This window comes from Myotis yumanensis, unplaced genomic scaffold, assembly GCF_028538775.1.
Source record: "Myotis yumanensis isolate MYYU_CA2020_CCGP unplaced genomic scaffold, mMyoYum1.0.hap1 SCAF_17, whole genome shotgun sequence".
Lineage (NCBI taxonomy): Eukaryota > Metazoa > Chordata > Mammalia > Chiroptera > Vespertilionidae > Myotis > Myotis yumanensis.
This window is the reverse complement of record NW_027223768.1, coordinates 24,818,058-24,837,443: the sequence shown is the minus strand read 5'-3', so window position 1 is coordinate 24,837,443 and position 19,386 is coordinate 24,818,058. Positions and strand designations below refer to the sequence as shown.

The following is a 19,386-nucleotide window of genomic DNA, read 5'->3' as shown; positions in this document are numbered from 1 at the left end:
ATCTGCAACTCTGGCTTCCCAGCTAAGAATCAGGCTAGTTCTCTCCATGGAGACACGACCACACAGGGAGCAGGAGGGAGAGACGGGAGGAACCTCTCCAGCCTCTGCCACACCGAAGTACCATCCACCTTCCGCAGTAACTCTTAGCAAAACAAGAGCTCAGGGTAGGGCAGTGATGGCGAACCTATGACATGCGTGTCAGAGGTGACACGCGAACTCATTTTTTTGGTTGATTTTTCTTTGTTAAATGGCATTTAAATATATAAAATAAATATCAAAAATATAAATCTTTGTTTTACTATGGTTGCAAATATCAAAAAATTTCTATATGTGACACGGCACCAGAGTTAAGTTAGGGTTTTTCAAAATGCTGACTCGCCGAGCCCAAAAGGTTCGCCATTGCTGGGGTAGGGCTTGGGGCTGAAATCAGAGCGGCCAGCAGTTCTTTTCGCTGGGTCATGTCAAGTTTTACAAGCCTTCGTCCCTCAGGCAGACGCTCATTTGTGGACTGTCGAGGGCAACATTGGACAGGAAGTCACTTTTGTAAAGAATATCAGAATCCTCCAACTCTAACCAAAGAATGTTCATGAAGAAACACTTTCATCAACTTCAGCTCCCTCAGAAACCCTACTGTGGGAGCAGAAAAGCAGATGGTCTCACCGGAGAAGGGGTGAGGGTGAGGGTGAGTGTTAGGGTTAGGGTGAGGGTGAGGGTTAGGGTTAAGGTTGGGGATACCACGGCAGTGTGGTAGACCAAGGCTGGCTCCTGGGGCTCCGCTGATCCCAGCATCACTGCTTTGCACATGGATAAGTGTTAAACGTGTGCCCTGAGCCAGACCGGTTTGGCTCAGTGGATAGAGCGTCAGCCTGCGGACTGAAAGGTCCCAGGTTCGATTCCGGTCAAGGGCATGTACCTCGGTTGCGGGCACATCCCCAGTGGGAGGTGTGCAGGAGGCACTGATCGATGTTTCTAACTTTCTATCCCTCTCCCTTCCTCTCTGTAAAAAATCAATAAAATATTTTTTTTAAAAAAACCACGTGTGCCCTGAGTCCGTGTACAAGTCCCCTCTACCGTACATCACCCACAGGGTCAACAGATGCAGACAGTGTTTGTCACTGACACTGAACGTGAGCAAATCACTTCTTCAGCGTCTCCGTACAAGAGATTTCATTTTCAGTTACAGCCTGAGTGCAAGGGTCAGCTAGCCCCACGAGTCAGCTGAAAACAGGCCCAATAACAGGGACTGTATGAAGGGGTTTGAGTATCTTAAGATGCTGGGGGAGCAGGGGTGGGGGGGTCCTGTATGAATAGAAGGAAGGTCAGATTCATGGGCGAGCAGCCAGAGACCCTGGAGACTATTTTTACTCCAGAAGAAGAACAGGAAGGAACAGGAACAAAAACCGGAACTCACCCGAGAGAGACGGAAAGCAAAAAGGAGCAACTGCAAGAAGCAAATGGAAAGACGGTGAGAAAAAGAGATCTTAAAACTAAAATTGTATTCCTAACAGGGAAACTAGGGGGGCTGTAGGAAAAGGCCGAAAGCGAGAAGAAAACCCAGGAAGCGACAATAGCACTACTCAGAGGAAGTATTTCAAATGCCGGCATCTTACGAGGGGAGGGTCAGCGAGGGCTGGCTGGTAACATTCTTGCCGCTGGCATTAGGTCATGAGTTCAAGTCCCACATTAGGATTTGGCCTCAAACCAAGCTTTGATTTTCCAGCAGCTCTGGAAGGCCGGGAGCGCTTTCCATTCCCTGGTGCATGAACCAGACCACCCTCCTGTGCAACAAATGAAACATACTAGGAAGAAAGGGAGACTCAGAGAGAACCAGCAGCTATTCTCTCAAAAATCATCAGGCTGGAGAAAATAAGGAAAAAAAGACAGAAAGTAGGAAGTTTTCATATGCAAGATATCCACTGCGTTTGTCGTTAGAACCCTGTGAGTGTGGGGTGTTTTTCCCCATCCAATTGTAGAGAGAAACCGTGTCCGCCTATTCAGTGCGCCTGGAATACCAGGAGCAGCAGGGGTGGTGGCAGAGAAACACTGATCCCCACTGAGCATGAAGATATCATTAGGTAATTAGCAACAGTATATATAGAAAAGATTGCTTCTGAGATGAGGGAAGAAAGGCAGGACTAACAAACAAACCACATGCCCATCAAGCACTTGGGTGGTGAAGAAAGGGGGGGGAGCTTTAGGTTAAATAATAATAAGAATATCCTTATATTTGTATAATAAGCTACATGTTAAAAGGTACTTTTATATACATTAACTCACATGATTGTCTTGATGAGGCCCCACTACTCGGTGAGTGCGTGCCACCATGTCCCGGCACTGTGCCCAGCACCCTCCATTCGTACCCCTTCACGCCTCATCAGGAAGGGACTGCTACTGCCCTCCCTGTACAGGTGAGGAACTCGGGCTTAGAGAGGCCAAGCGACGCCCCAGCTCAAGCCCACGCAGCTCACGCGTGGTGTGGTGGCGGCCAGTTTTGTACTCAGGGCTGTCTGGTTCCAAAGCTCAGGCTCCTGGCCACGGCACTAGGTCCCCTTCTTCAACCAGGGCTCCTGCTGGAAACACCCCTGACAGAGGAAGAGCGACCGGGAGGTGCCAGCTCCTGCAGAGGCCCAGCTGAGGAGAGGGAACCATGAGCTCATTCTCCAGTCGGCCCGGACGGCTCTGGGCCTTGCTAACACTTGGTTAAGTCATTTTTTAAATAGATATGCTCACTGTGTTGTGTAATTAGGAGGAGTCCACATTTGGACAGAAACCAGCACATCTTTTCCTGTACTTCACAAACTAACCAAATGCTTCTGATTTCCTGAATTTTCTCTTTAGGAATACCAGTTATCTCAGCAAACAATTTCTAGTGTGCCGGTTTTCATCGGAAAAGTCATGACTACAAAGCATTTTATTTTTAGCCAAGGGCTAATCCAGTTTCAATTATCTTTAATTTACCTATGACTATTAAATGTCCTTTAGTTACAATCTGTCCAGATTCCAGCCCCATCACCAGCAGTGACAGAAGTTATAGCATGAACTCGGCACATGAGTAGGAAGGAGTTACTAGGAAGAGGGTTGCAGAGCGCCTTGGCTGATAGGACTGACCACAGACATCCTACTTTTAGCAGAAAAGGCTTGTTCCTGGCCTTCAAATCATCTTTAGAATTATGAAACTGGAAGGACTCGGCCTTGGCTTCGCTTTTATAAAAGATGAAAATGGGTATTTAAATCAGCAGGAAACAAAATAAAGGAAATAGTTGAATTGCTCGATTCTTTGCTGAAAAGAGCAAATAAACAGAAACCGTGTGGGGGAGTGTACATGGGAGAAGATTAACTGTGTGGAAATGAATTCACATGAATGGGCCACAGATGGCACAAGCATTTAAATGCTAGAATATGTAGGGTAATGAGTGTATGAGGGTGAAAAAGTAAATAAAACCACCACCAACACACCATCCCACCCAACCACCACCAGTGGTTCCCTTAGAGGTCATTCGCTGAATGACATGGAGGAGAAGATGGCTCTGAGGAACCAAGCCAGGCAGAAACCCCAGTCATCGGAACGCAGCACACAGGCACACGGGTGAAGAGGCACCGGGAGCTCGGCAATGATAAGCCAACAGGATCGCTGGTGACTCGTCTGCACAAAACTGACTGAGCTTCTGCCAAGGCAGTGTCTTCTACCTAATGTTGTCAGCTTGTCTTTCCCTCCTTCCTTCCTTCCCCCTTCTCTCCTTCCTTCCTGCCTGCCTTCCTTCCCTCCTTCCTCCCTTCCTTCTCTCCTCCCTTCACTCCTTTCCTCCTTCCCTTCATCCTCTATTTTTATTCTTTGTTAAACTGAAGAAAGGGAGGCTTTAATCAGTTAGATAGAAGAGGCCATGGAGTGACATTATAAAGATGCACCAAATCCTAAAAAATAAAATGTGAAAAGACATTTTAATTTAGGGAGGGAGGGAGGGAAGGATTGCAGTAATCTAGGGGAGCATCGGATCTTACCAAAGTTTCTTCTATGAAACGAGTGGGGTTAGCAATGAGTGACCTCCAAGCGCAGTGATGCCAGCAGCCAAGATAAACAGTGTCAGGGTCCGAGGCATTGAGTAGGACAAGGGAAAAGACCAGGACACCCAACCATAAAATTTCTTGTGTCCCTAACAACACCATTATGAGTTTAACTACTGTTGTCTAAAATACAACTCTGTAATCATAGACCTGTGGGTTCCATATTTACTCTCTCTCCATGGCCTACAGATTCAATTTGTTTAGTTTGTAGAAAAACAGAAGACTAAAAAACAGAAAGAAAGAAACCACCAGCCCTCCAAGTGCTCTGGACCCTGAGAACCAAGCAGTGCTCGCCGCCTCGTGCACGGTGAGCCTCCCCGAGATTTCCGCCCCGAGATTTCCTCGCAGAGATTTCGCCTCTGGACATGACACATCAGGCAGGCCCGGGTCTGGTCACTCGGCAGGGTCCCTGACAGCGAGGGAGGCCTTTGCTAGTGTATACACGGGGAAGGCCTGGCTCCAGATCCCCAGGACATTTCACCCAATGAGAGGGGATGACGCTGACCCCAGAAAGCCAGAAGGCTCTGACTTGTTCCTTGAAACCAGGAGCCTGAGATCCATGCCTGCCAGGCTTCCTCTTCCTGGCCCCCCCGCCCACCCCCTCCGCACTGCTACCCCAGCACTCTCCCTCCTCTGTGATTCTCTCCTCCACCCACCACTGAACCTCCTCAGTGACTCTCCCCTCCACCCCACCACTCTCCCTCCTCTGTGACTATCCCCTCCACCCCACCATTCTCCCTCCTCTGTGACTCTCCCCTCCACCCACCACTCTCCCTCCTCTGTGACTCTCCCCTCCTGCCCTCTCTGTTCTGCTGCCACCTCCATTCAGCACCCATCCCTTCCTCACTTCATTACCGCTTTAGCCTCCTCCCCTCTCCACACCCCAGTCTGGCTCCTTTCCAGCGCATCCACCCCTCAGCTGTCAGTCATCTTTCTAAAATGCAAATCTGACCATGCCACTCTGCTGAGAGCAGAGGGACTGCCAGAGCACTCAGGACAAAGCCAATTCCACAGTGCAGCATGCCAGGCTCTCGGGGACAGGGCTCCCGCCTTTCTCTCTGGCCTCCTTCCTGTCACTTTCCCATGCTGGGCCCCACTTAGCGGTCTCATCCCCAGCCTCCATGCTCTCCCCAGGCTGTGCTCTCCAACCAGAATGCCCCCCAAACCCCCCCACTCATCCTCATTTAACTCCTACTCATCCGACAACTCTTCACTGCACAGCCTTCCTGAAGCGCCCACCCCCCACTCCCATCTGATTGACAGGCGCCCCCCTAACGCAGTGTGGATCTTGCTCATGTGGCACTGATCACACTTACCACAATACACTGTAACTAGTGTTGGTCTCCGTCTCCCCACTCCCTGTCAGCTCTTTATGAACAAGGGTGTTAAGTTTTATTTTGGAGCCTCAAGATTTAACATGGGGTCTGGTATACAGTAGGCTTTTGATGAATAAATGAGCGCTCTCAAAGGCGAGGTTAGCAGACTCAAATACAGATGACAGAATCCTACAAAGAGACATGCAACTGTAGTGAGGGGGTCACACCATATGTGCTTACTAGCAAACAACCCAGAAACTACCCCAAACTCCACACTCCAACTCAACTCTGTGGAGACATCCACACCCGCCAGCAGGCACTAGCGAGCTGGCTAGGCCTCTCTAATGGAATAAGTGAGACATCATTTAGTATCTTCCCTCACTAAACCAATAATTTCCTGGCTTTGCTTACAGAAACCACTTTTTTCTATAAAAGGTGTATCATAGTAGAAATTCAAATGTTTTATTTATTTTAGCTTATTATTGCACATTTGAATATAAGACAGTCATTACAAGATTCTGATTATTTAGAAGGGGAAGCATAAAAAGATTTGTATGTCATAGAAAAAGGAAACTAAAGGAAGGGGACAGTAGGATAGTGACAAATGCCAGCTAAGCGACAATGGGAAAGGCACAAGATATACCAATTGCTCTCCTTCTCTTTCTAAATTGAAAACTCCAAGAAACTCTTTCCTTATAATTTCATGGGAATAAGAATGAAATATGTTTATAATATAGATTTAACAGATGTATAGTTTAAATAGAAAAAGTTAATGCACCGTGGCCTTTTATATTTGCCGTTATGTATTGTGAACTCAATTGGGTGCCCCCTGGGTGGCTGAACTGAAATGGATATTCTTGATAACAAGGCTAAACAGTCCTTGCACAGCTCGATCCCAACAGGTTTGGAAAGCAGTGAAATGACCCAACTCACTCAGGCAACTCAAATTTACTGTATTTTTTTTTTTATTGGTGTAGGCTACCAAGTTATTGGGTTATTTTAGAAACACGTTCCCAAGGTCAAAATGAATAATGCCAGCTGGTTCACTTACAGATGGTTACTAACTTTTGACATTTACTTTCTAAAGCCCAAACTGAACATTCCCATAGACAAGAATAATGCAACCCAAGGGCCAGTTTTCCTAGATGAAAACAAAGATGACCAGCTATAAACGAAGGCTCCTCTAGGGCTTATCTCCTTACAGCTCTAAGATCCTGCTCCTGAGCTGTCCAACCACATCATTGCAATGCTCGCCAGCACTCTTTAACTCTTCCAGGGCCTATCGTCCTTCCACATTCAGCAATAAGACAAATATCCCCATTTGAATTTAGGTTAAACACATTTTCCTGGACCCTGTGTCTGTCATATTCTAAATACAGCGTAATGGGCCCTTGTTAAGAACCTTAACAGTTGACCCTGACTGGTTTGGCTCAGTGGATAGAGTGTCAGACTGAAGGGCCCCAAGCTCGATTCCAGTCAAGGGTCGGAAAAAAAAAAAAAAAAAGAACCTTAACAGTTGGAGTTGGGTCCTTCTTTGTCCACTTGAATATGGTACATTTCCTGCTTCCAAAGAATACTGACATTTTCTTAAACCATGTCTACATTTCGTGTCAATGTATAATCACAATGCTGGGACCTCTTGCTTGTAAAAGGCACTGGAGAGTTCCCTCGTTACTTCACTGCCATGAATTTTTGGCTAAAATGAAGAGTCACTACTTTTGTCTGTGCCCTGCTTTGTTCCAGAAAGGATGTAGTAAGATAGCTATAATCATTACCTAATTGATTTTTTCTCGCTCCCATGATCCCCTCCTCTACTTTATAAGCTAACATCTTTGTGCTGATTTCTTTATGAGTAACCATACATTCATATTTATCAAGACAATATTCGTCTTCCAAAAAGGGGTGAAGCTTGATCTGTTCATTCAACAAACTGTTAACGAGTTTCTCCCAGCTGGATGGCCACAGATCCCACTTCACCCAGCTGATAGCGTAGTGGGGACACTCAGAACAAACAGGCAAGTACAACAGAGTGAGATGCATGCATGGCAGAGGGACAGAGAATGCTCTGGACGATGCCCCAGCGATGCCTCCTCCAGACTTGGGAGATCAGAGAAGCTTCCCGGAAGTGGCATTAGTTAAAAACGTGAAGCATTATAAGCCACTTGAAGGCAATATGAATAGTAATGCCAACGGAACACCAGGTGGAGTCAACCTAAATAGTGTACCCAAGTGAGAGTCAACTTCTGAATCCAGATATGACATGTGGTTATCTTATCACTGCCCCCATGTAACCCACGGACTGGCCACAATTCACCCTAAATGCTAAGTTCTGTAACATATTTCCAGTTCCTTTATTTCTAAATATTTCTGCTTTTTCTGAACACAAATTGTCCTATTCACTATCTTTACCCACATCCCACCTATGAAGCATTTCAACTCAACCCAACAAGGGCCTATGTGGGAGACAATGTGATGAATATGGGATGTAGGGAGGGGAGCGCTGGGGCCCCAGCACAAGGACCACATAACCACAGAAGCGCAGAACTGAGAAAAGCCAGGTGACTATCCACTGACCATCCCCCTCCCCACAAACCGTGCAGAGGGGACCCAGCCCCATCACTCCTGCTTGTGAAACAAACACCCCCACTCTGAACTGATCTGAGGTTCGATACATTTTTCTGGACCCTGTGTCTGTCCTGTTCTAAAAACAGCAGAATGGGGCCTTGCTGTCAAAGCAAGTAGTCAAAGGACCTAACAGTTGGGTCCGTTTCCTCTGTCCATATGAATATGGTACATTTCCTGCCTCCAAAGAATACTAACATTTTCTTAAATCATTTCTACATTTCATATCAATGTATAACCACAATGCTGGGACCAAAGAAAAATAATCAGTTTTGACCATTTGCTTTTCCAAAAATCCCTGGACATTCTACAAGCTAACTGAATAGTTGGATGAAATTACTTTTTAAAATCTCTTCCAATCCTGAGATTTTATGATTCTATGACATAATTGGAGCCATCTTTCTTTGAGGGCTCTAGCCCAGTAAAATTATCCCAGACTATGATGTTATTATAGAATAAATATTGGATTGGTATTTCAATAATATTTGGTTTTTCAAAGTTACCAGACATAATCTCACTGTCAGTGGGCAAAGCTGCAGCTACATGTGTAAGTAAACCCAGCCTGGGCCATACTCGGTCACGTGATTTACAACCAAAGACAGAGGGTTTTACTTCAAAAGATCCACTGAACGTAAAATTTAACTAACACAAAAGAATGCCCTAAATGTTGTGGATGGTATGATACTTCACATCTAAGGGTGTAAAATTATTTTGCTATTGCCTGGTCAGTGTGGTTCAGTGGTTGAGCGCAGACCTATGAACCAGGAGGTTGCGGTTCGATTCCTGGTCAGGGCATATGCCCGGTTGCAGGCTCGATCTCCAGTGGGGAGCATGCAGGAGGCAGCTGATCAATGATTCTCTCTCATCATTGATGTTTCTATCACTCTCTCCCTCTCCCTTCCTCTCTAAAACCAATAAAAATATAAAATTAAAATAAATAAAATAAAATTATTTTGCTATCTTTTCCCAACTGAATCTAATTATGTTTTGAGATCTGAGTACTAGAAAATACCAAAATTGCATTCAGTCTTTTAGGCTTTTTTAAATAAGTCTTAGGGGCATGTCAGCGAGAGCTATGCTCACCCTCTTGTGCTACATAGCCTCATCCATACCTTGGGTGCACCACACATTACGCATCCAAACGGAAAGCATATTGATAAGCTACACATCTTCACAACAAAAAGCTCAACTTGTAGCTCAAGAGATCATTCAAAACGTAAAAAAAGAAGCCACCTTGCTCAAGTCCTTCACCAGGTGTGCAATATCTAGGGTAAGATTACACTGGAAGTATATGTGCTCTTCTGAGCCAATATTCTCTTCCACTACTCTGGAAACAGTATTATAATTAAGGCTGTTCCTGACAGCAAGCAACTAACCATCTGGGTTCAAACCCAGCCTCTAGCCTCTTCTTCCACTTCCTAGCTTCGCGACCCTGGCAAGCAATTTCATCTCTCTGGGCATTAATTTCCATTGGGGGGGTGGAGGGGGGAGATATAATCATGATTCCACCTTCTCCAGAAGGTTGTTGTATTATTTCAATAATACCCTCACCTCAGTCTCTAGTTTGCTTTAAACCAGTTGCTTTAAGGAATTTTGAAAGGGTTACTAGAATATAGGAAAATAAACATGGAGAAGCCACTGAGTCCTAAAGAGAAAGATTTTGGAATTGCTATGGCTCCATTGATTGAGTCACATTTAATTAAGTCTGGAATTTCCAAGGACAAAAACAGATTTTTCCAAGAGACAAAAAAAAAAACAAACAACAACAAAAAAACCCACAGGCTAGTGGGATCAGAGTTGGAGAGTTCCTAAGAAGTTGCTCTTGAGGACTGGGGTGGTAACAGCGAATAGCACTCTGTTGAAATGGGAGGGAAGGGACAGATTCCGCCATCAACTAGAAGCAATCTTTTTACATCCTCCTCTCTCTCAGTATTTCAGCTCTACCGCTAAGTCTGGGTGAACCAACTCTAAACACTGTATAAACTTGGGAACACTGGGAGAGGGGGAGAGAAGCGGAGGCCAGTGTACAGGACAGTCAGTGAGACTGCTACTAAGTCACTGTGAACATCTCAATGGACCACACTTTGTGCATTTGGGGCTACAGAGTTAACCCCTCCACTTCTCCATGACTGATTCATTGCTACTATGTTTGGATGAAAACTAAAACTGTCACCCAAGCAACATCAGTCTCATTAGAAGAGGAACCACCAGCATCAGCAAATATAATGACCCTTTTGAAGGCAGCTGGTTGAGGACCTGTGAATCATTTTGCAACACCCAGACAGGGCAAACCACATCAACACTACATCTAAACAAAAAGCATCAACACCACCACCAAAAACAAAATGATGACTTGTCAGCACTCCAGTTCTTCTTCCCCTAGCAGGCCTACTGGTGACGCACCTCATTCATTTTTAAATCATATTCAGAGTAAGTCTCCGCCGACCTGTCCAATGGAAACCTCGAGTCAGGCCACACCTGCAGATGTCACCAACAGTTCACTCTCCTAGTGGGTGGGACCTCAGCCCAAAGTACAGAGCAGGAAAGACCTGAGTTGAAGCAGCTGGGGAAGCCGAAAGCAATGAAGGCCTGTGTCAGGAGGTCAGCAGACCAGCAGGCCCGGGCCAGAGGAAATCGTTGCTGCTGGCCATCCTGCCTTAAGTTCTGGGAGTTACAAGTCACATGCTGCCTCGGGTCTTTTTTGTTTTTTGTTTGTTTGTTTGTTTAAATATATTTTTATTGAACTCAGAGAAGAAGGGAGAGGGAGCGAGAGAGACATCAATGATGAGGGAGAATCATTGATCGGCTGCCTCCTGCACGCCCCACCCTGGGGATCAAGCCCGCAGTTTGAGCACGTACCCTGAATGGGAATTAAACCTCGAGCTCTTGGTTTATAGGTCGGCGCTCAACCACTGAGCCACACCGGCCCACCACTGAATTTTCTGAGACCTGAAGTCAATAAAGATTGATGCAAGTGCATAATCTTCATTGCCCTCAAGCCCATAACTGGTAAAGCCTGAGTGTGGCTAGAATAAGGCTCAGTGAAAGCACATTCATCCCCTCTATTCACTCTCCCATTGTTTTCTTTCTCAAGGCTTTAGTGCCACCTCTCACTGCTCTCTATGAGACTTACTTCCAGTTCCAGATCAATAATTCCTTCTGCCACATGCTGACGCTTGCTCAACTAGCGATCCTGTCGCCAAGCTTTCCATTTCTCACACCCCTTAATTATTTGGGACGTGTTGAAGGATCCATTAGGTGATAAGGAATAACCTCACATGATCCCACTCAAGATTTTAGAATCTCAGTGGGAAAAATCTTGCTTATGGAGGCAGTGTTTCCCCCAAAGGCCCAGCAGTCTATGTGCACTACACATGAGCCGCGGGCACTGAACATGCATCTGCCTCCTCGTGGGCTATAGAAAGGAGGTAAGAGTGGGACACCTGCCACCCCCCACAGGAAACAGATTTGGAATGGTCTGTCCCCTGAGCATTCTGGGTACTCCCTTTCGGAGTAAGAGAGGGGCTGTCAGCATCAGCAGAAGGGAGACCGGGAGAGAAAGGGTGCCATTTGGACAAAACTGCTTGTGGTTCTTGTCTATCAGAGTGCTGCTTTCTGGTCCTATTCTTCTGTGTCACCTTCTGCTCCTCCATCCCAACTCTATTTGCCAAATACCTCAAGAGGTTTCTAAGAGGCTCTAAATTATTGAGGAACCTGGGGAAGATGCTTTGGGAAAAATTAAGTGCAAAAACAGACAGCCCTGTACAGCTGGTGCAAATACTTGGTCATTGGCAGTTTCTTTCTAAGGCGGAAAGGGAATGGGGGGAGAGGGGAAAGCCAGCCTCTGCTAAATAATAATGAGATTCACAGAACAACAGACACAGCAGCTCCAAAGTTCACATCTCTCCGGCTTCACTCACCCCGAGCCATCTTGCTCCTTTATTGGCAGCCTGTTGAATCTGGACTCTCTTCAGGGTGACATGGTAGACAGCTCCTTCCTCTACCTCTTCACCCCAGTCCTGAATCGAGCTCTACCAGAGAATGGGAAAGAGAAAGAAAAAGGTTTTTTTTATTTTGTTTTGTTTTGTTTTTCCCCCTCTCTGCAAACCGCAATCTCTCCCAGCTGCGTTGCTGCTTACCCCAGCACTCAGGGCAAAAGACAGGCTGTTCAAAATAAATATTACAATCAGAGCCATGCAAGACACATTGCGATAAAGGGAACACTGAGATTTTCTTGGCCCCCAGTCCTTTCCTGTGGTATCAGGATCCCCGGACTTTTCCATTTAGTTATTTTCCTAGACTCACTCACATATCTTAAATAATTTTTAAGGTGTGTGGTGTGTTGTGTTCTTCCTTCCCCAGGGGGATAGTTTTTTCTTCTTAAAGAAACTGTGGTTTAGTCCTGATTAACTTTTCCTCCTTAAAGGAAAGAAAAAACAATTCCTTGGTAGAAAAAAAGTTTGTACTTTTAGAAGTGGCTCCGTTATTGGAGCGAACTACATTTTAAAGTCAGACACAAACAAGCATTTAAAATGCCAAGGGTCCTGGCGCTTTTGGAAGTCAACCGCTTCCCCTCGCCTTTCTCTCCTCTTATTGTTCGGGGGACCCAACAAGTCAGCGGGGGGTGGAAAGTTTTCATTTCCATAAAACCCTCTGGCAAGTGCAGAAGAAGCGACACATCATCACGCAGCTTCTAGTAAGACGTGATGGGATTCCATGTCCCGGGCTGAGCTTCAAGTCCGTGTTAAAGAGCCGCCGGGCACAGAGCGCTCCGCGGTTCGCCCCGACTCTATCTCTTTAAAAGTTGTCCCTCCGGACAGACATCTGCCCCCCACACACCGCCGGCAAGAGCTGAGGAAGGGGGGCTCCCGGGAAGCGAGCAGACCCGCGGCGCCGGAGGCACACGGGCGGAGCGAGAAGGCTGAGCGCCCGAGCGGGGACGGGCGCTCCGTTCGCTCCGAGGGAGTCCCGAGTGCCCAGAGCCAGCGGGAGAAGCTTCCCCGGCGGGGCGGGAGAGGCAGCGTTCCGTTACCATTTTAGCTTGCCAGAGCAATTTCATTCTCAGTGTTCCCTCCGGTTCGGCGACGCGGCATGGTGCGCTCTGCTCCCAGGCCAGCGGGGTCCCGGCGCGGTTCCGCCGCGGCTGCCCGGCCCCCGGTCCGCGCTCCGAGCACAGACACGCGCTGCGCTGCCCCCGCCGCCGCTGCCGGTGCGCGCGACTCCGGCCACAAAGGGAGCGCGGCGAGCGAGCAGCCAGCGAGGGCGCCGCAGACTCCTCCCCGCGCCACTCCGCCACTCCGTGATGTCAGGCTTTCCTGTTTGTGCCTGGGAGCGCACGCTCCGCTCCTGAAGCCCCAGGGATCAAGTTAGCGGGGAAATGCTCGCCCCCGCTCTGCAGGTGACCCGCTTCTCCCCGGCGGTCACCCGGTGCCAAAAAAGAATCGGGTGCGGTCTAGGGGACAGAAATGTGCCTTCTCCCTTCGCTACAAGAAATAAAGGAGGAGGAGTGCAAGTAGGATGGGAGGAGAGGGTTGGAAAAACGTGTTATCTGCCTGTTACCTATGGAATGCTGATTAAATCAGGGCGGCCCCGTGAGTGAAGCAGTAGTAGAATGCAGAAAGTTTTTTCATTAAGGCAAAAGAAAAGGAAGGAAGGGAGGAAGGGAGGAAGGAAGAAAGGAAGGAAGGAAGGAAGGAAGGAAGGAAGGAAGGAAGGAAGGGAGGGAGGGAGGGAGGGAGGGAGGGAGGGAGGGAGGGAGGGAGGGGAGAGAGAGGGAGGGGGGAGAGAGAGAGAGAGAGAGAGAAGAAAGGAGAGGAAGGAAGGGAGGGAGGGAGGGAAAGAGAGAGAGAAAGGAAGAAAGAAAAAAAGGGAAAGAAAAAAAGAAAAGAAAAAGGAATTGCTCAGAGGCTGTACCAGAACCTGTGCCCGGGGAATGAACCCTGGTCTGCATCATCATTCTACACACAGGCAATTACTCTGGACTCTACCGCCCATTAAAAACCATAGGTCATCCCACAGTACCTGGCCATCGTGGGAGGGAAGGCAGAAAAGGGTTTTGCTGGGACTAAGTGAGTGGAAAGTGGGCGGGCCAGTTTTTGTGAGTTGTCACCCTCTCCAGTTGTCTGTACTGTAGGGACACAGCAGGATAATAGCCACAGGGGGAAAAGCCATTCATGGAGAGCAAGCGTGCCAGAGGGAGTTTGGTCATAACAGAAAGATCTGCTCTCAGGACAAAAGATTATGGCCATTTTTATACTCCATGTTAATAAATCAACAGCACGATACCAGAGGATAATGCAATCAAACTTGGGCACATTATGGAATTCCATGCCAATTACAAAACCCTTAGGGTTCATGTCTTTTACACTATTCACCCCTAAATGAATTTAATCGCCTTTTGTTTTGTTTATAAAGATCTCTCACGAATTGCCATGGTAAGGCATAAGGTAGGCCCTGGTTAATAATAAATATATCACGAGCCTCTTTGAAAAGCTAGAGAATCAAGTGTTCTGATGTTCCCAGGAAGGCAGAATAATGACACAGTCCATCAAGGAAAAACAAAAGGGCATTAGGACACTTGAGGACATCTTGGAGTCACTCAGCCATGGTCTCCTCGCCCAACCAGAACCTCCAGGGCTCAGTAACTGTGGAGACAGGAAGACCAGATTCTTCTGTGAGCACCAGGACAAGGGCCCCAGAGTCCTGAGGAAAATCATGTGGAAGCCCAACTCCCTGCTTTGTAAGTCATCCTCAGGTCCCCAGGCTACCCCTGGAGAACCTATTCAGTGACTCTAAAGACCACAAGATGTACCCATGGATTAATTTCACCATCGCTGCAAATTTGAAGATGACTGAAGATTTTCTACTTCAGGGATATCAAGTTGTTTATTTGCCCTCACCCCTTCCAGGAAGCCTTCCTGGACAGGGAAGCTAATAACTTCTCCCTGGCTGGCCACCTGGTGGGGAAAGAGAAAAGGACAGACTTCGAGCAGACCCAGCTTCAAATCCACATGAAGGCAGAACTTTAGCTCTACTTCCTTGGGCGTTAATTTCCTCGTCTGCAAAGTGGGACCAACATCTACCTCATGGCGTTTGAACAGGATTAAATGAAACGTTTGCAAGCCTTCTAGCACATGGTAAGTGACCAAAAAGAGTTCCATTCCCTTATTATTGTACTTCCTCCCAAACTGTATTTTCCCAGACTCACTGAAGTTCTGTATGCATGCCATGTAGAGAAATCTAAAATGATGTCTTCTCGCTGAAGTTATCATTTCAGAGAGGTTTTCCCAAGAATAATTATTTGTATTTATACCTGATAAAGAATGTGATTTTGTCCAAATGCTGATAAAAAAAGAAAAAAGGCTGGTTGTTGGTTTTTTGTTGTTATTGTTAATCCTTCACTGAGCATATTTTTCCACTGATTTTTAGAGAGAGTGGAAGGGAGGGGGAGAAACAAAGAGAGAGAAACATCAATGTGAGAGAGACACATCGATTGGTGGCCTCCTGCACTGCTGGGGTCCAACCCCAGCAGGTCCAGGGGTCCCCAAAGGTGTGGACGGAGTCGGCGAAGAAGGAATGACACAGAGACAGCCTTCAGTTGATCAGCAGCCTAGTCAGGACCTCTAGCCAGGATCTCCAGCCAAAGTTCTGGTTGGGATCTCCAGCCAAGTTCTGGTTAGGATCTGATGTTTATTGTCTTGTTACATCTGTATTTATACCAGTCGATTTTAATCCTATCAATTTCTATTGCAAAGGTTAGGGCGTTTCTTATCTCCATTCCAGGGAGTAAAGATTATGTAGCTTAAGCGTGATTGTTTGTAGTTAAAGTGATTAACTACCCTCCTGGCACTTAGTTAAGGGGTTGTATCCCCTCCCTAACCTCAGGGAAAAATCCCCACCTGGGGAAACAACCTTTCTCGGAGAGGTGACCTTGGTTAAAACACATGGCGCTAAGGAAAGCAAACATATTAAGCATAATATGCTATATATGCCAGGTCCCTTGAAACATATGCTGTGCAGATGTTTCTTTCCTGCAGCGACTGTGTCAAGCAGCAAGGATGGATCGGCTTCCGGCACTGCACATGCTCCCACCGGGGCGGGGACAAGATCTCAACAGAGGTACCTGCCATGCCCCTGTGCTCTTGACCAAAATTGAACCTGCGACCCTTCAGTCCATGGGCTGATGCTTTATCCACTGAGCAAAACTGGCTAGGGTGAAAAAAGGCTGGTTTTATGCTAGATAGAGCAATCTAGTGTTGCAGTTTATAATTCTTAAAATATTTATTTTTAAATATTTCACCTGCAGGCAGCTCTGTCAGTGTTACCTTCTTACACACACCTTTGGGTGAAATACTCCTAGTCATAATGTGGGAAGGATAAACCAACAAGTCATTTATAACTAAGTTTGAATTTATTTACCAGATTAGTGTACCCATGACCTAGCATGATCCTAAGATAACAAGTCAAGTTTTATTAAAAGGAGATCAATAATGTTTTATAGTTTTTAGTGTACAAGTCTTTGATCTCCTTGGTTAAGTTACTCCTAAGTATTTTATTCTTTTTGATGCTATTGCAAATGGGATTTTCTTAATTTCATTTTCATTGTTAGTGTACAGAAATGCAATTGCTTTTTATATATTGATTTTATAACCTAAGTCTCCATCAATAGGTGAATGCATTAAAAAAATGTGGTATATACATACAATGAAATATTATTCAGCCTCAAAAAACAAGGGCATCCTGTCATATGTGACAACACAGATGAACCTTGAGACATTATGCTAAGTTAAATGAGCCAATCACAGGACAGAACTGCATAATTCCATTTATATGAGGTATCTATAGCATTCAAACTCATAGAAGCAGAAAGTAGAATGGTAGTTGCCAGGGAAAGGAGGAGAGGGGAAATGAGTTGCTGTTCAATGCATATCAAGTTTTAGTTATGCAAGATGGAAAAATTCTAGAGATCTACTGTACATCATCATAGTTAATAATAAAGCACCTAAAAGAGTACTTGGAATGTCAGAGGCCTTGAATAAAAACGTATCTCCTCCCCCACCCCCCACCCCACATCCTCCCATTCTTTCCCTTTAATGTAAATCTGTGTTCATTTACTGCTCTTGGTTTGCAATCTGCCGGTTGTTTACCTGTTTGCTTGGGTAATAGCTTGGACTGCATAACAGACAAGAATGGGCAGTGTAAGAATAATGGATATTGTACTTGGATATAGAGGGTGAAAAACTTGTCTTTTTTTTTTTTTAATTGACTTCAGAGAGGAAGGGAGAGAGAGACATCAATGATAAGAGAGAAAAATTGATCAGCTGCCTCCTGCATGCCCCCTACTGGGGACAGAGCCCACAACCAGGGCCCTTAACCAGAATCAAACCCGGGATGTTTCAGTCCACGGGCTGACACACTACCCACTGAGCCAAGCCAGCTGGGGCTGAAAAACTTGTCTTGAAGACAGCAATATCAGCATGGGATGGTAAGAAATGGGAAGGCCTTGGTTCTGTCCTCAAACTCATTGCTGGACTATAATGTCCTATGCCCAATGAAAAGTTTGGAGAACGGTCTTAATAGATCAATAATAATAACACTAATAACAGCAACAGCCACAGCAGCGAGGTGAAGAAAGCTAAATACGTGAGAGGTCAGGATTTCCCTTCCACACCTTCGGGCTGCTGAGAGCCTGTTGCCTCTACATGCCTGCAGCCTTACCTAAAGTGATGAGTCTGAAAACCTTTCCCACTTTTGAATGGAATTGATAATAATCATTTGGCAACATTTTATTCAGAAACTATACCTTCAGCTATCTGTATGTCCCTAAAAAACTTTTGATGGAAGACATAAGCAAATAAATGTTGCTTTTTTACTCCTTTACCCAACAATATTCAGGTATTGTCAAAAGGCAAACTACTGTTCTTCAGGCCTATGGGCTATGTTTCTCACCAATGTACTTCATGTTCTGCTCCCCACTATCAGCTGGGCAGCCTGCTGGAGTGGTTTCTAGCTATGCTGACTGGGGTTGCCCTGTGTACCCACTCTTCTCTTAAATTTTCAACCTTGCATTGCAAAGGGCAAAGATCCAGTCATGTTTGGTTGAAGATGAACAGTGCTCACCCTGGCCAGGTGGCTCAGTTGATTGGAGTGTTGTCCCATACACCATGAGGCTGCAGGTTCAATTTCCGATCAGGGCACATACCTAGGTTACAGTTTCTGTCCCCAGTCGGGGCATGTATGGGAGGCAACCGATCAATATTTCTCTCTCACACTGATGTTTTGTTTTTTCTTTCTTTCTTTCTTTCCTTCTTTCTTCCTTCCTTCCTTCCTTCCTTCCTTTTTTTCTTCCTTTCTTGCAAATCAATAAAAAATATCCTCAGGTGAGGATAAAAAAATGTACAGTCCTCTAAACACTCTTTAAGCAATAGGGAGTTGCTTCTATTTTCTGAGGGACCAAAGTAATTTTATTAATTATCACAGAGATACTATAAGGTATAATTAAAATCTCAATGCTGTTATTAAGTTCTATTTAAGGAAGCAACTCACAAACCAATGTTAGATGCACCTACTACAACTAAAGAAGAGGCTGCCCTGGGTAGAAAATGGAGACAGAGGAAACATAAACATAGCCCTGACAGATGGCAGGCCGAAAGCAGGGGACTCCCCTGGTCATGAGGACAAACATTTTACCAATAGTTGGTGGTTACTTTTAATTGTTGATGATGCTCCCCTGAGGAGGAAGTTGGTTACTGGAATACTACGTGTAACTTGGACTAATGAGTATTATTCCTCATCTAATTACAGATTTCTGTAAAAGAAAAAGGACAGCTAGAAATCTGTTCCCTTGATTGAAAACATGTAACAGTCAGCTCAGACATGAGGCCAGGTCTGTGTTATATATAATAAAACATTCTGCAAAATGGAAGATAGGGACCTGATGCCATGAAGACTTTGACCAAAATTACAGAAGGACGCACTGGGCAATTAGCCAAATCCTATGTTGTTTGGGGGCTAAAGGAACCTACTTTTTCCATAATAATGGTATTAAAATGGTACTGAAAATCCAAATAAGTTAGAACCACTATAAGTTAGAGACTAAGCGTGGTGGCTGTGAGTCCTAGATGTATCACTTCTCTCTGAGATGAGGTGTCTAACATCTCTAAGCCTATAAAAAATAGGGATACAAACACCTTGGCTCATAGTGAGAATTAAATAAGATAATCCACACCAAACCCTTAGCACAGTATCTGGCACCATGGTTACTACTCAATGTTGTCTAGTAGTATTAGTCATCGTCACCGTCGCCTTGAACATATCCCGCTCCCCCCGTCACAGAGCCTTTACACATGTGATTCTCCCGTTTGGGGACATCCCTCCCTCTTCGCTT

General features: G+C 45.7%; 1 protein-coding gene across 2 annotated transcripts in view; it reads right to left on the bottom strand.

Moving 5' to 3' along the window:
- The window catches only part of RGL1 (ral guanine nucleotide dissociation stimulator like 1), a 220,481-nt gene that overhangs the window by 107,799 nt on the left and 93,296 nt on the right, over positions 1-19,386 (bottom strand). Inside the window, exons 1-2 of one of the 2 annotated variants that reach the window (XM_070396945.1) lie at positions 13,033-13,519; positions 11,921-12,031 (exon numbers count right to left, since the gene is read on the bottom strand). In XM_070396945.1, coding sequence (XP_070253046.1) covers positions 11,921-12,031; positions 13,033-13,059 — 138 coding nt within the window. In that variant the 5' untranslated portion in view covers positions 13,060-13,519. Of the gene's footprint in view, positions 1-11,920; positions 12,032-13,032; positions 13,520-19,386 lie in introns of those variants that run through there. The other variant, XM_070396944.1, reaches the window with a different exon arrangement.